The sequence below is a fragment of the Pyrus communis genome, chromosome 11 (assembly GCF_963583255.1).
Source record: "Pyrus communis chromosome 11, drPyrComm1.1, whole genome shotgun sequence".
Taxonomy (NCBI): Eukaryota; Viridiplantae; Streptophyta; class Magnoliopsida; order Rosales; family Rosaceae; genus Pyrus; species Pyrus communis.
This window is the reverse complement of record NC_084813.1, coordinates 16,885,166-16,902,128: the sequence shown is the minus strand read 5'-3', so window position 1 is coordinate 16,902,128 and position 16,963 is coordinate 16,885,166. Positions and strand designations below refer to the sequence as shown.

The 16,963-nt window shown below is 34.9% G+C and overlaps 2 protein-coding genes across 3 annotated transcripts; one reads left to right on the top strand and one right to left on the bottom strand.

Moving 5' to 3' along the window:
- The first annotated feature begins 9,580 nt into the window (after positions 1-9,580).
- LOC137708414 (uncharacterized) lies at positions 9,581-12,617 on the top strand. 2 transcript variants are annotated; one of them, XM_068447488.1, is made up of 5 exons: positions 9,581-9,882; positions 10,299-10,498; positions 11,053-11,516; positions 11,723-11,795; positions 12,264-12,617. In XM_068447488.1, exons 1-4 carry the CDS (start codon positions 9,663-9,665, stop codon positions 11,760-11,762), a joined length of 924 nt encoding a protein of 307 aa, XP_068303589.1. In that variant the 5' UTR covers positions 9,581-9,662; the 3' UTR covers positions 11,763-11,795; positions 12,264-12,617. The 2 variants fall into 2 exon arrangements, with proteins under 2 accessions (XP_068303589.1, XP_068303588.1); XM_068447487.1 differs by lacking the exon at positions 12,264-12,617 and having other exon boundaries at positions 11,723-11,908.
- A 189-nt stretch (positions 12,618-12,806) lies between these two features.
- LOC137708413 (two-pore potassium channel 3-like) lies at positions 12,807-14,917 on the bottom strand. The gene is made up of 2 exons (XM_068447486.1): positions 13,615-14,917; positions 12,807-13,375 (listed from the first exon to the last, which is right to left on the bottom strand). The coding sequence occupies exons 1-2, from the start codon at positions 14,658-14,660 to the stop codon at positions 13,228-13,230; spliced, it is 1,194 nt and encodes a 397-aa protein (XP_068303587.1). The 5' UTR covers positions 14,661-14,917; the 3' UTR covers positions 12,807-13,227.
- Positions 14,918-16,963: the final 2,046 nt, after the last annotated feature.

Below are 16,963 nucleotides of genomic sequence, written 5' to 3'. Positions count from 1 at the left end.
TATTTTACATCTCTTAGCCCATCTTCTTCGTTCCTCGTTCTCCATTTATATTTCTCTTCTAAATAACACAAAAACTAAAAAAGTGAAATGATTATAACATGAACCCAAATATCCATAAGAAACATGACATTTTCATAAAGTTGAAGAAGTTTTTTGAGATTGGGAGTGCTATAGTAACCTTTGTACTTACTTTTTCATTTTAACTTTCTCACTTCTATTCATGCTACATGTATGCCACTATTACACAAAACTAAAAATTTAATTATTTTTTTGTCAATAAACCAAAATCTCTATTAATTATTGAAACCCTCTTTGTCAACCAAAAGAGGGTGAAAATACTACTTAGTCTTCTATCACACAAAAAAAAATGATGGGCAAAAATGTAATTTCATAAGTCCAAATTTTACTGTTTTTTATTGAAGTCTCACCTACAGGTGATGTTAAAATACCTTCAATATTAAATAAAAATAAAAAATAAAAAAGAACAAAAACAAAAACCTCCCACTTCCCCCACGTTCTCTCTCTCCTTCTCATTTTCTAAAAAAATGTGTTCATACGCACAAAGTGTGTAGGTAAATGCTAATATAAATTACAATAACAAGGGAGAAAAATAATGGGAATTTTTATATAATTAAAATTTAATTTTGAGTGCTAGTGAAGTATGATGACATGAAGAGAAATGAAAATATTGAAATGAAGAAGTGAAATGGTTGCTAACATTTCTTCACTGGGATATGAGAATTGCCGTTGTTGAAATCTCTTTAATTCACAGAGTTTGCAATCGATCATCGATTAGACATTGAAACCACTTAGAGCACTTCCATCCATTAGCTTTAGACATGGCTAGCGCCAAAATCACTCCAAAACACTCTTCACCTATTATTTTGAGTCTTGGTATTTGGCAGCCAGGGCTAGGGCTATGACAATTCTAGCCCCAAGACTACCCACGACAGATTAACGTCAGTCATGTGAAAATATCACGTGAGGCTCAATCAAAAACTGAAATGCAACGATCTTTACCGCATGATACTTTTTCACCTTTCGATTCGAATGGTAACTTCTGCTTGTTAGTGTATTTATTATCTGTGGGTAGGGATTGGGACCACTTAGGGGGTTGTGGTGTGGTGGTCAAGATGTCCAAGATAACGGTTTGCTGAAAGGGCTTACACGTGTTAGGGATTGGGCACCGTCTTTTGACCGTAGGTGGCACGTGGGAGCGACATTCTGTTCCATCACACGCCTATGTCTAGTTGATTGGCCCTTCACGTCATCTCCGTTACGGAAACCCCCGAATTTTGTGGCTCGCTTTTTTCCCGTTTCCTGAAAGTCGGTCAAGGGCATCCCCTCAAGATTAAAAAGGTTGGTCGAATACCAATTTCGTATGATAATTATACATATTGACAAACTAATTTGATTGTTTTTTATTCCTCAAAATATAACCAAAATTAAGTGTTCAGACTCCAAAAGTACTTTATCCCAATTTGCAGGCCTTAAAGCTCGTTTGTATGAATAAGTAAAGGTTGATTATACATGTTCAACCACCTACTATATTTTTTTTTTGAAATGATCAAATGATGGTTTCTCCATGACAATCCTTTCTTTTAGATGTTTGAAAATTTTACAGAGGTATTTCAAGTGATATTTATCTTTATTTACAAATAAGAAATATAAGTTTGAATCTTGTGAATGATAACTTCATCATTAGTATAAATATATCTTTTTATAAACAATATACTTGTTCAATTGCAGAGGACGTGTGAGAATGTGAGGACAAAGTCTTACATCAGCACCAAATCATGTAAGAGCTTATAAGAGGTTGAACTGCTTCCCATATTGTCAATTAATTTTATGGTATAACCTCAACTTTCTTCAATATAAAGTAATCGTTTAAGCAAAAAAGAAAACTGTAAAAAGAACCTCGTACATAAAAGTATATATCATCCTTGAAAGGATATTCTTGAGATCATGCATTCAGTAAAAAGAATGAAAACAGGATTAGTCTAGTGATGAGAGCGGGTAAAGTGATATGTAAGACTATGTTGTGTTTACAGTTCTAAACTCTTCGATGCAAAAATAAAAAATAAAAAATAAATAATAATAATAATAATAATAATAATAATAATAATAATAATAATAATGATGAAGACGATAATTGGAGGCAATCAACTAACTGAGCCTAGATACTAGCTGTTAGATAGATTGAAATATCACGCGCATATAGGGGCATTGGAGCACAATTGATCGTGCGGTATGCCGCAACTCTTATCATTCATGAAGTTGTATATGATTTCATATCTTAGGCCAATGATTTTAAATTGGAAAACTTTCTAGTTCTTCAGTACTAACAGAAGTTTCCCGCTTGTGTCGGATTTGAGGGTTTAGATGGGTGCACTATTTTGTATGCATGCATGACATGCGCTAACATACTTTATAAGTTAGTGAGCTGCGAACAATGATCACTTTTAGACGTTCGGCTTGCTTCTCCTCTATTTTTTAGGGTTCTGGAGCCCTGAAAAAAATAAAGAAACACAAAAAGAAAAAAAAAAAGACGAGCCATAACTTAAGGGGCGAATCCACTCTATGTAGAATTGACCTAAGAGATTTTCCTTTTTTAGTATATTTGCATCAGGTTTAGCTACTACTCTACCTTCTCGAATCCATTCAACACGTACAATTTCATTTTCGTCGATATACCCTGCAATTTGTACTTGAATTCCTTTTGTGTGCATGTTCAGTTATTTGATGTCTTGCATTATATAGTATACTCTGCAGACCTTAGTCCTAACCAATAGGCATCGGTGCTTCTATTTCTCACACAGATTCCCCATTAATTACTGTCATGACAATTAGAAGTAATTTAACTTAAAATATTGTGATACCATCATTGTTACTATCACTATTATAGAATTATATATGAGATTTTTATCTCACACGGCTTCTTGAAGGTCAGAAATAAATATAAAGTCCGCGTTAGTATTATTTTTTGAATCTTGATATGTTTACATGGTCAACGATCATATTCACAAAAAATAATTTATATAACATTTTAGAATTAAAGTATACAAAGTAGAGTAGTACTATTTATATATTGTTTCTTCATTCAATTTGCCTTCATATATTCTGCATGCCTAATATATAAAACAAACAAATAAATATTTGCGCGTCTCATGCATAATCATTTCCAAAACGACCTTCCACTAATAAAAATGGCTATATTGACCAAAACATGGCTACCATATTTGTTTAATGAGATCAAATGATATATATTATCCAAAGACGAATAATAGTTTGGTACATAATGTTTTGCTACGATTAAGTTATCTGTGGAACAAAATGTCGTGACCAAATTGATATGACTGATGTAGAAATTAATCTTTGGCGTCAAAGAAATCATGATTTAGATCGATCCATCAGTTTTATGTTCAATCAGAAATCATATATGTATATACCGTGCATATATATAACTCTTGCACTATTCTATAGAATTTAGAGTTGACTAGAATAATTTACGAAGCTATGTCATATTCTACGTAATCATATTTAAGGCTGACTAATTTGAGTTTAGGTAGAAGAACAGCATCTTAAAATACATAGAAATTTGCTCGAATCGATTTCCAATAGGAATTAAAGTGGGAGTAATAATTAAGTTGGAATGTATCATATGCTATGACATGGTTGGAATATTTTTAGTGGTAAGGCTTTTTATACGGGAGGAGAGCATCAATCTAAAAGAAATAATTGTAAACGCAACCAAATTGAAGAAGTAGCTTGAGATTGTTGACAATTTAGTGTCCTTTGTCGCAAATGATAAAAGGAGTATACTATCTGTATCTGACAGGTGACATTGCCATTGGCATGGAGTGTTGGTCAATGAAGAGCAGGTTTATTTGTTAGGTCTAGACAGTAATCCTACACAGAATAAATAGACATAAAGAATATATAGAATATTGAAATGTATTTTCTTTTAGAATAAAAAAATGCTTAGATTTGGATCATCTCTGGGTAAAATATTCAGCACCAGATCTTGCATTAATATGATTAATTATATATAATCCAAGCATTTTAGTATTGGAGTGAAGAAACAAGTAATCATGCATGACATATAGGTCTAAAGAATATGAGCAATTAAATTCTACAAATTATGGGAGGTCTTTTGCACTAGATTTCTTCTGGGATTATTGAACATTTAAACATGCCAAACAAATTAGCTGCGCAAGTGTTCAGACCCTTGTACTCTTGGTGTAAACTATGAACAACTAATCTAGACTTGGGAAGGATCTCCCATGTAAGTCGAAACTTGGTCACGTGATAGAGCGTTGCAAGCATAAGGAGATATATTTTTAGCGACGCAAAAGAATATATATTTTTTTCTTTGAGAGTACTTGTTCATGGTACATTACGAACTAGATGGAATTTATCGTATTTTATTTTCTTAATGTGATCAGCTTCACAATTTGTAACCAAAATCAAATTAACGAAACTGATCATTTTGTGGAACTAGGAAAATGATACGAGTCCTTATCACCAATGTACTTGAAAATAAAATGGAAGATATACAAAAGAACATATGATCTACGTAATTAGCTAGCGTGTTTGACTGTGGATCATATAAGTGGTAAGTTCACCGTTTTTGGTTATAGTTAGGCAAATAAATTTCTATAGTACTATCCTTTTTTGTCATACTAAATTCAAGATCACTAACCCTAGCTAGCGAGAAATGCAAATTCATGCCGACAAAGATTGGTTTGGTTGAGTTAGTAAGGATCATTCTCTTCACTTGATTAAGACCAAGGTTTGCGTCCCGTTGCCTGCAATCTCTCTTAGTGTGCAATCTGTAAAAATAAAAAAGAGGCTAAGACCACCTCTGTAATTTCTCAAAAAGACTTGTGGTATGCCCTAACCCTGAAATGGTCCCTCCCCCTAAACTTTTTTCAACCATAAGTTACTTTTAGTTTGTAGGGTTTTCAGTTAATTAATCTGTGCGTGGGTGTGTGTCACCCTTCAAATTCATGCAGTCTGAGAAAACTAGCTAGGGTTTTGTCAAAGTTTAAATGTGAAAGGAGGATTTTTCCTTAAATTAAGTCAGAAGCATTCTTGACTGCATCCAACCACTAAAGCGTTTAGATTGAAAGGGAATCTATTCAACCTTAAGCTTTTCCACCGGAATTTTATAAAAAACTCATTTCCCTGTAATGTTCAAGCTAACATGACAGCTGCTCCACCAATGGCTTAGATATTATTTTTTACAGAGGAAATGAAAGGGAAGGATAATGACATTTTTATATTAAACAAGTATTGACATGAATCATCAAGGATAATTTATTACAAATTCATGACTAGTCTATCTTTATTTAGGTATATATGCTCAAAAGGTCAAAATTTACTACAATTCACTGCCTTTGCAGTATTAAAACAGAGAGTAGCTGTTTTTCTTCCACAACTTGACATTTTATTATACTAATCAGTTTGGACATAGAAGAACATTTTGACTTAATTAGCGTTATACATATTATGTAATATGATAATTATGTAGGGACATCATTCTAGATTAGCTTTCACTTATATAGAAAGAGGGGAAACTTGGTAAGCAATTCCTTATTAGGGTTTGATATTTTATTAAGGTTATTCTTGGTTGAGGAATTTTCAAGTCCCAAGGAATTAATTAAGGTCAAATTATTAAGGAACTAATCACAAAATGTTAGATAGGAGGGATTACGAAGGCCCTCTATGACTACTACAAGAACATGTGAGAGGGATTTGCAAATCCCTCCTTGGAATGTGTCATTTGCAAAACTCTCCTACATATCTCTTGTAATGATCATAGAGTGCTTTTCTTAATCCCTCATATCAACTTTTTGTGATCCATTCCTTACTAGTTTGGTCTCAATTCCTCAACATAAGGCATACAAAAAGGATTCTATGTGTTTAACAACAACTGGGAAAAACTAATGCACGTATCCGGATACAACTTATATCGGATCTACCGATATCTTGGCGAGTGCTGAGTGCAATCTTAGTACAATATGGATAATTTACACGCAAGGGCATTATATATATATATATATATATATATATAATATTATTTATTAGATAAACTTTAATTCTATATCAAAAATGTGTACAAGAGATTAAGGATATATCTCCAAGTTCGAGCATAATCCAAAGTCAAGCTCATATAACCCACAATCACCACAATCCTAATTTAAGCCATAATGCTAAACCTTGACAACCACCACAAAATCGAACCAGTGCTGCCATAAAAATCATTTCAACTAGCATGAAGAACCTATGCAACAATTGACAGATCTGTAGACTCAGAACTTGATCATCAAAGATCCAATTGCGCATAAAATCGAACATTAGAAGGCCAAAAAAAAAAAAAGTATGGGCATATCCTAACAAAATTCTTCAAAACTAATGATGGATCAACAAGTAGAGAACATGGTATTGGGAGTGGCACGAAGCATATGTGCTTCGTTTACCCTCCTCCCCTTCCAGACTACCACTAGTGGCTAGCATATTTAAGGCGAAGGGGTAGCATTTTATTGAAGATCAGAAGAAAAAAAAAAAAAAAAAAAATTCTTTCACAAAATCATGTCTTCGGCCTTGAGTTGGGCTTTACTATCTTTGTGACCCTCCTATTTATATTACAGTGCGGCTAAAGCCACTCACATGTCCTATTTCTTCACTCATTTTTAATGACATATTTAACATCTTTGTAAAATGACTTCTAAGCCATAATAAAAAGCCGTAAGAATAAAACGCACAAAAAAACAAAAAAAAAAAAAAGGGATAGCCCAGAACCTCTAATCTCTTCCCTTCCCGTCTATGACTGATAGCTACTGGGAAAAATTTGCAACGGGTGTGGTGAGGGCCTTCAATTCTTAATATAAGGGCATACCAGTATAACATACGCAAAAATAAAATATGATATAACAAAGTGATGAATAAGGCATCCTCTTGAAAAAATTACTCACTGCTGCTGTTAAATAAGAGTTAACTAATACAAAATTATTTCCGTAATTATTAATTTGTATTATAGGATTTAATTTCTAATTGTAATTAGTGTAAAAATATGACTCCTTGTATTGATTTGTGCAAAGTATTTTAATATAGGGTTATATCAAATCCCTATATTAAGTTACGAAGATAATTAGAATTTTCATTATTATAATATAAACGAAAGTTAAGAAGTTAATTCCGTGATATTAACTCTTATTTAACAGCTACTCTATATACTCAATTGAAGACATACATGTCATGAATTCTACATGTACAAGAATAAGATTTGGAGGCTTTCATTTTAATATATGAACTCTCTAGAAGATTTGATCTTTTGGTGAATAAATAATTTAGTTTCTTCCGTACGTAAAATATACCTAATAAAGTAAACATATGCATGGTTGGCCTTGATTTTTGGTAACAAAAAGTTTAAAGGGAGGAAGGCTACCTCATCTCAGGGAGACAGCATACCACAAGTTTCTTTGAGAACTTACAGAAGAGGTCATAGCTCTTTTTTTTTTTGAACATATCGTCTTTCAAGAAGGATTGCCGGCAACGAGACTCGAATCTAAACTTTTGTCTAGTAAAGAGAACGATCATTGTTAACTCAACCAACCCTCGTTGGCGTGCATGGTTGGCCTTTGAATGGATATCTTGCTTGTCATGTTTTGTTATAATAGAACACATCAAATGTCATGTAATGAAATTAATTAAGTTGTATCTATAAGTCAAACTTTTAACCCCAAAAATCCGGCATAATTCACAGACTACATTTGTACATGTCAGCACTCATACGTATATGCATCTTATGTAAATACACATTATGAATTTATAGCTCCTCGTTTGACAATTTGATTAACGTTGTCATCATCGTCATCATCTAATTAAAGCACATTTATAAAACTTGTAGTCTGCCAAAAGTTAACTCATTTGCATTTTTGAAGTGTCTAGCTTGGATTCTCCTCCTTCAAAGCCATATATATCCTTTTTGTATGGCACGATACATTTTTATGAGTGATATGATATTTGATGCATGGGTTATTTTCTTAGTTTCCAAAATTATGTTGTCGAGCTAATGCTAATTAAATTTAAACCACCGTTAAAGTATGAATATTTATGAAAAATTTGCTCTTATACAATATAAACATATTATGTAGTCAGACGATCTAACATGAGAACATCCTGTAATAAGCACTTAAGTCCCTATGTCCACGGTAGTCTGCAGAAGTTTGCAGGCCATGCAATTTTCTTTTGTAATTACATGGCTCCTCTTCGGATTAAGTGTTCAACCTCAAATTACAAATTGTTAAAAGGAGGATAATTCCATGCAATGCACTTAACATTTTGTGCAAGTACATCCACGATATAGCATATTATTCAGTTAAAGAAACAAAGAGAAAAAGGGATACAATGATATGGGAAAATGTGGCATCTGATATATACTGCAGTCTTACGTTCTTAGCCCCATTGTGTGCTAGAAAGTAGAAACCCTACCACATGCGTGACCTGAATTTCCTTTTAATATATAATCACTTCAGAAAACTACAAATTCATTCTCTCTTTCTTAGATATTTCTTTCACGAATGTTGAATGGTTCAAAAAGTAACAGTTAAAAATTTCATGTAAAGTAAAGATCTAATTGATTCTTACAACTGTTAAATCTTGCATAGTTTAGACCATTGAATAGGACATGACAGTTATCCGAACTCTCTCGCTCTTTCACAGTTAGATGAATTAGGAGGTTGTCAATGTCACTTTTTTGAGGTTGAGTGTTGAGCGTGAGTGGGCGTTGTTGATGGGAGGTTGTCATGAATCACTCATGACATTCATTCGTCATTCATGATTGGTTGTTATCGATCAATACTTGATGAGATGACATTCATATTATTAGGGTTTTTTGGGTCAAAATCAAGGGCTATCAGCACTCGAGCAGTCTTGGACGACGATTTCACGTGGACCCAAACTTTGATGGACTTAGCCTACCAAATCCAAGAGAAAGAGTACTCGTCTTGAAAGGAAAATGGTCCAAATGGATGCTTGTCCAAAAAACATGAAAGGAAAATGGATGCGACTTAATAAGGAAACACAAGTTTCCCCTAACCTCTTATAGCATTCAAGGTAGGATACAAATCAATATGCTAATGTGAAACGAGTGATTGGCAAAAGAAAGAAAAGTGACACACGTAAATGGAATTAAGTTTAGAATATCCCCCTAGCCACGTTTTGTGTCTAAACAACTGTTTAGGATACAATATAACGCTAACCATATATTTGTTTAAATTAAAGGTAAAAAATGAATTGATCGTGAATGAAATTTACAGTTTTCAAGTCCCATAAAATGACGGATTATGAAGAATAAGTTTCATCGTGGCTAATGTATTTTCTATCTTCAGCTTTTACAAACTGTAAAGTTAGGATCTGTTTCCCCATTCAACAATCTGTCGATTGATCAGGCTCGACGATAAAGAGAAAGAAAAAGCAAAATTAGAATTTCCTCCAAAAAGGAAGTAATGTTCTATGCATATCATGACTCTCAATCCAAAGCAAACGAGGCCTAAAAGCAAATATACAATGACAACCTGGAAGCCCATTTCAAAGAGAGGTCTTCTTCGGGTCATGCGAAAGTGGGCTTCACGCTTCTAGACCATAAGGCTTAAGCTATGGACCTCATCATGGGGAACCCCCCATTCATCCAGATTCCAGACGGACGAGAGAGAGAGAGAGGGATGATACTCTGGAGTGGTGGTGGAACAGCCATGGTTGTTCCGCGGAGACCTTTATGGAGGACGCCCATGTGCTTGGCTTCCAACGTCAACACAGAGGAGCTACGTGCCCAGCTCGGTCAGCTCCACTCTGAGGCTGAGACCGCCAGAGCCAAAGGTATATACATATACATATACATACATGTATATATTTATATATTGCTTTCCTCTCTTTCATAATATTTTATATAAATTGGGGAAATACCCATTTGCCTTTTTCAATGAAAAACTACATTTTTATGCTCATTTCATTGCAAGTTCCCGCCTTGTTAGTTTCTTTTGTTGTTATAACCTTTTTTGCTGAATAATTTGTATGAAAGCTTCTTTCTTTTACAAAATTACACAATTTTTAATATGTTGATTAGATCATCTGCACTTGTTAGTGCAGAAATTTTGATATGTTAATCATTAGTTGCTTTTAGTTGATGTTATAACTAATTAAGGAGCTTTCAATCCAATATTTTGGTGATTTGAGTTAGAACTTAGAACAGATAATTGACATAATTTAACAACATTTCATGGTTGTTGGCATAGCAAACAATGCAAGATTGAGGCTTTTGCGGCTGTCAGAGGCAGCCGAGAAGCTGAAACGGCAAGCAGCTATTAATGTCCAAACTGGGAAGGAAGACGATGCAAGGGAGCTGCTCTTTCAGAAGAAAAAGGTCATGGAAGCATTGGAGAAGTCAAAGCACCGCATAGAATTTCTCGATGAGCTTTCCACAAAGCTTAATGAGGTAAAATAAACTGTTAAGAATTATGGAAGAGATTTTCCAGTGTAAGCGGAGGAATACTGGATAAGATCATTGTTTTTAGTAATTCAGTCGAAGTTGGAAGTCCACTAATCCAATATGTGGTTCCATTGACAAAAATCGACTATCACCAAAATTAATCGTTGTTTTGAAAAGGACATTTATAGGTCTGTAACTGGTTCATGATGTTTGAAGCTGCCATGTCTTCAACTTTTCCAGATTTGTCTGCAAAAATTGTTATCAAAACTTAATCATGATTGCATAGGGAAGATATTATACGCTATCTTAGCTCAGTCGAGCCTTTAGAAAGGAGGTCAGGTTAAGGCTCAGTTGGTAGCCACACATCTTTAAAACGGAGGTCCCAAATTCATAACCTCCTTCCTCGAAATGTCACAACTGATAAAAAAAAATAGTAACCACTAGTAAGATATACTTTTTCTTAATGTTCTTATTCCAATCTTTATTCCCTTACTGTAACTTATTGAAGATCTTTACCTTTCAGCGGTAATATGATCGGAAGAAGACTAATGTGGTTTCAGGCAATTTCTCTGAAAGAAGGGCAGCTAATCGGGAATGTTTCTTTGGATCTTGAAGTTGTCAGAGAAGATGCTTTTAGTCCAGTTCGAATTGTATCACCAACAGCTGAAGTTGCAGAAAATTTGGAGGTGGGCAAAGAATTTGTCTCAAATGATCTGAAAGAAGAAACACCGCTTCTTAAAGACAACCAAGCAAGATTACCTGTTGAGCCAGAAGGGGAGGACCTTCGAGAACCTTTAAACAGGGGAGCTTGGAATGAAGATGAGACAATTAGTAGCTTGAAGGGATTAACCTCTTTCAATAGTTTCTTAGAACATCTGGATCATCAACTCAAAAAAATTGAAGCAGAACTGATCACCATATTGAGGATCTCAACCTTGGTAGTGGACGGCCAGGAGAAATCAACAAATTTTAAAGTGCAAAAAACGATGGAACTTCTTGATAGTGTCTCTGGCGTTAGACAGAGGTATGCGCATTAGTGACTCAAAAGTTGGTTTACATTTTCGGTTGTCTCCTTTACAAGAGTTAACCATCACAAATATTACTCCTCTACTTGTATGATTTATCAACTTTTGTTTGTTTGTTTGTTTGTTTTTTTTTTTTTTTTTTTTTCCCTGATGATGCATGCTCATTGATAAACTTCATTTCTGCTCATGATCTCTGTGGTCACAGGATTTCAAGCATCAAGATGGCAAATGTGGAGGCCCGATAAGGCTTAGTTGTTTTATTCAATCTCTAGAATCCGGTAAACATTGCATTTTATGTCTGAGAAATTAGCACCTCCGGCACTGCTTTTAGCATGAAACTTGTTTGTAATGACTGTGTTTGTATTTAATTTAAGCAATGACTGTGTTTGTATATTATTTAAGCAATGACTGTGTTTGTATACTATTTAAGCAATGACTGTGTTTGTATATTATCAGTCTCTTTGTTGCAATGACTGTGTTTGTATATTATCAGTCTCTTTGTTGCAAGTATAGTTACTGTGTGAAACATGCTATATGCATGAATTTCAAATTGAGAAACCGAGGTTTGGAAGTGCAACTCACCCCCTAAATGCCTGAATTTTGTCAAGTTTTCTTGGTGTTTTAGGTCTTTGGAAGTTCTGAACCCTGAACTTGATATCTAATGGAATAATTAGGGAACAGTTTTTTGAAAATGGGTTTTGCTCTTTGGTGACAACATATTGTCCTTCATTTGTTTCTCTAAACAGTTAATAGCAAACATCCCCATATGATGCAAAGAGATGGGCGAGATTTAAAGTTTTGGCTGTACCTCCAGTATCGATAGACCAATGCACCTCTTCAATCTAGGAATGCATCTTCGCTTTGGTGTGAAAAGATACACTACTTATTCATGGTAACTAGTTTTGTTGAATATGAATATCTGTTGCCATCAATCGATGTCATATTATCCCTCATTTTTTTCATGCTTTTTCTTTTCATGTACCTATTTTTCACCCATTTTTGGATCAAACAGTTATACCGCGGGATAAAAAGAGATGTAAAACAATATTTTACAGTGTAATGGAGAAACTAATCAACATTGGACTGATCCCGGCTCATAATACTATCTTTGTCCATACTCCCAGGTAGGTCGAGTGTTACATAAATCTGTTGGCTCCACCTTCTGTTATGAGCTTATGTTTGCATACTGCTGTACTTTTTGCCATTGGATTGTAAAGAACAATTAACAGCTACTTCATTGCTTCATCCACCATCCCGTAAAATTTAAATGCTTGGTCCCCGAAACACTGTTGCGGTCCCTCCCCTGTAGACGAGCAGGCTGTATTTTTCCGTACCTGAATGTGTGTAGGGCAATGCATGCTCTCTGATGAACTCATAGGCTTTCTATGCAAGAGACCTTTCACTAAAACTTTAGGGACTGATATAATTTGTCAAATGACTTCAGAAAACGAAGAAACATTGACTCCAGAAGACAAAGAAACGATGAAATGAGATCGTCAAAGTTCCATTTTTATTTGAAACCCAAAGTATTTACAAAAGAATTGAATTGAGTTTTCTGCTCTCTAGTGAAATCATCAAATTCATGTGCCTAGTTCTCTATACATGTATCGTAAAATTTCGGAATTCTCACAGTTTGCTTCTGTTAATTCCTGTAGCAAGATTTGTATGATGCCTCAGACTTTCCATTGAGGGAAACCTTATTGGAGTCACTCACATGTTGCTTCCCATTAGATCAACAAGAGTAATTTTGCCACTGTTGTTGTGTTCCAAAGAATCAAATTGCTTGGATATCTGCAGGATGTCACTCTCTGCTACTCTCCCCATCTCCTTCAGCTTGTATATGACGAACTCTGATTTGCTGCAGCATTAAAGGTAGAAAGTATAAACTTAACATAGATACATATTCTTTACAGGACGATATTCTAAACTAAGGGGAAGGGGATAGGTTCACTAGCGTAGCCATCTGGCGTAACCCACGTTTGCTAACATAAATGCATATTGGGAAAAGTTTTGAGTTTTTAGAAAAATTCCAAATTAGAGAAAAATTAGGGGAAAACAAAACTGGTTTAAATTCAGATACAGAAAAGTTAGGGGTACCTGATGCATCCATCATTATCTAGGTCTGCTGCCAATAGGTCCCTGAGGGTGATCTCCTTCTGAAGAACCCATTTCGCGATTCGGCGATTCCGCTTGTCGATTCTAAGCTCAGTCAAGTACAGAAAAGCCCTAGCAACAGCTAATGTGCTAACCAGTAACCAGATTATTGCAAAACACCTACCCCCAACTGTCTGGAAAGCGAAATCGCCGTAACCTACCGTTGTCACAGAAGTAACAGAGAGGTAAAAACTATCAACCCAGCTCATCTGCTCCAGAAAATGTACTGCAATTGTCCCTATAGCTATACAACCAATAACCACTCCCAATGCCAACCCTACCTTGATCCTTATTCTCATTCTTCCTTTCTCTTTATCGATCATGTACGTCTGAATCATGTGGTTGAACTTCGTCTCATCGATAGTGCTCAGCAACACCGATTCTTGCCTGTCGCAGATGTACACCACCAACCCGTTCAGCAGAATGTCGATGAATCCAAAACCAACCAAGATGAAGAAACAGGTGAAGAGCTTGGTAGCCGTCGTGTCAGGAACAATGTCACCATATCCAATCGTACAGAGCGTGACCACAATGAAGTACAAGGCATCAACCGGCTTGTAAGTGGCTTTCCCCTTGAAACCCCCGGCTGTCAAGATTATGACAATGCCGATAATGACATAGACAATGACGCCAATAAAGGCCTGGCGAACAATGAAGGGTGTTGATTTACGGGCAGGTCTTGGATCATCCAGGGAGTCTTGAATGATCTCCTTGGTGCCAGTGAACACCAAGGGAGCTGAATAGGAGCGGCGCTTGAGCTTCCTTCGCTTGTTCTTGTTCAGGTTCGCGATGAGATTGGCGTAGGAGGTAGAGTTTGGTGTTGCAATGATGGGGAGGATAACATCAGAGCTGACTACATCAAGATAACCTGAGGGGTGGCTTCTTCTTCGTGGTGTTCTGGGCGTTGAAGTGCTCGAAGACTCTACTTGTTGGTCATCACCTCCGACACCAAGTGCTGTCTCAGTCCTGGAAATAAAAGGTTCGTCCATGGTGATGATTGGGGTGTCTGCATATATGGACCAAAATTAGAGGTCCCGAGTGTTCGTATTATCGTTATGTTTTGTTTGTTTTAAGAAAGCAATATGAAATATAAATATAAACAATTGAACTCCAACTACAAGTCAATCCATAGAAGTGAAGGTTTGGCTTAAGTTTGAGTGGTTGCGTCACGTAAGTTGAATCCTTTTTCTTACTTCCCACAAACCTGGGGACGCTTTATATATAGTGTGTGAGGTGATAGTCTACCGACTCGGGAAAAATCTTGGGTGTCATCGAAGATATATTTATGCACATTTACTGTTGCTCACATCTAATCACACTTATCATTTGAGTGCGACATACACATTAAAACATGTTTTCAACGTTAAAGGTATAATATCTCGTTATTGTTTGAGTGTGACACACACATTAAAACATGTTTTCAACGTTAAGGGTATAATATCTCGTCAACCTAGAAAATTACTTAGCTAACTAAGGTTGTCAAACTAGTGTTTAGGTGTAGTACTCTGGTCAATAATGAGGTGATTGTCTATTGATTCACAGATTTAAAGAAAATATTGAGTGTCACAAAAATTAATTTGTATGTATCGGACACATCAGCTAAGCTAGTCGTTCACATAGATGCATATTTTTGGTAATAAAGTTTTTAATTCCAACTTTACCCTTAGAATAAAAAAATTAGATTAAAGAGAAACTTCCATGTTTCTATTCATCGTTACCCTCCACAGTAAAAGTTGACCAAGGTTATCAAATTGCTGTTCAGATTCAGAACTTTAAATATATTAATGGAAGGTCTAAAATTGTAAACTTCATATTAAATTAAGCAGTCGTTAGCACTGAGTGTTAACTTATTATAATTAGATATAAAAATGCATATTATTCTCTTTCTATAGTTAATAAATAAACGTCAACCACATGTTCTTGCCAACATAGAAGGCAACTAATTTAAAAATTGCGGGTAAAAGTAATTAAAAAATCCAAACCTGTTGCAGTTAATATTTAATTAGATTTGTGATTATGTAAATCTTAACAGTTAATTCTTATTAATATTTGTATTATTTAGAGAGTAAATTTCTCATTCTTTTACGAGTATAAATAAAAGCACATGACTTAACAAATATCATCACAAAAATTTTCAAGCCTCTTTTCTCTCTCCTCTTTGACGCACCCTACCACAAAACTTAGATTTTGGCTTACTTCTCTTTGTCCAAGTATATATGGAAGGATTATAAGCGTTTTTTTTTTTTTTTTCACAACTAAAAATACCTTTGACTACTTTCGGTAAAAGGCTTAAGTGTATTTTTGGCTATAAAAGCGTTTTTTTCTTTTTCTTTTTTTATAAAACACTTGGATGTTTAACAAAATTTTCAACATTTTTTTTTATTAAATGGGGTGATAGTGTTCACTGATCATCCCTATAATCTTATTAAGATAAAAATAGAAACACAAATGAGGAGGGTATAAAGTCAAACCTTATTGATGAAAATTACATAGCAAGTAACACGATAAGGGAATTGTTGTAAACATTGGTGGATTAATGAAAGCCCACACAGCAATGTGGACTTGGAAAAAGAATGATGATTGTATTTGTGTGATACTTTCAAAAAGTGTGTGTTGTGCTTTTTAAGATGTAATTATTATGTTTGTTTGGAGTTGCTCTATAAATAGAGTGGTTCGTATGCTATCAAAACACATTGCGAAAAGAAAAGATCAATAACATCAGTATCTCTTTCTCTCTCTCTCTTTTATCTGTCATCCTCTTGTGTTATAGTTACAATGTGAAATTTTACACCTGCTTCGCTCTTATCACTAGCAAATGTTATCTCTCTAACTTTTGCCTATTTATAACATGTTATTAGCACTACTCTCTAACTAATTCTCATCTCCCTTCACCGAAAAATGCTTCCTCCAAGGATTTTACTGTTCTTCTTCCTCATCTGCCTCATATTCCTGATATATCCTCGTGAAGATCTGCTAGCACCATGCCTGCTTCTAGTTCTCAATATAACGATTACATATATCTTTCATTTCTTGTTTGGTGTAGTTCCTTATTACTAGCCTAGTGTTTATTTATGTTAATTTTACTGCAATCAAAGATGGTGCGATATAATTGCCCATCTTGAACTGCAAATTTAATCTTATTGCAATCCAAAATGGTGCGGTATCATCACCTATCTTGAGCTGCAAATTTAATTTTATTACAAATTTAGGTGGTGCGGTATAATCGTCCACCCTGCTTTGCATATTTAAATTTTCCTACTACTTGAGTGGTGCAGAATGATCGCTCATCCTA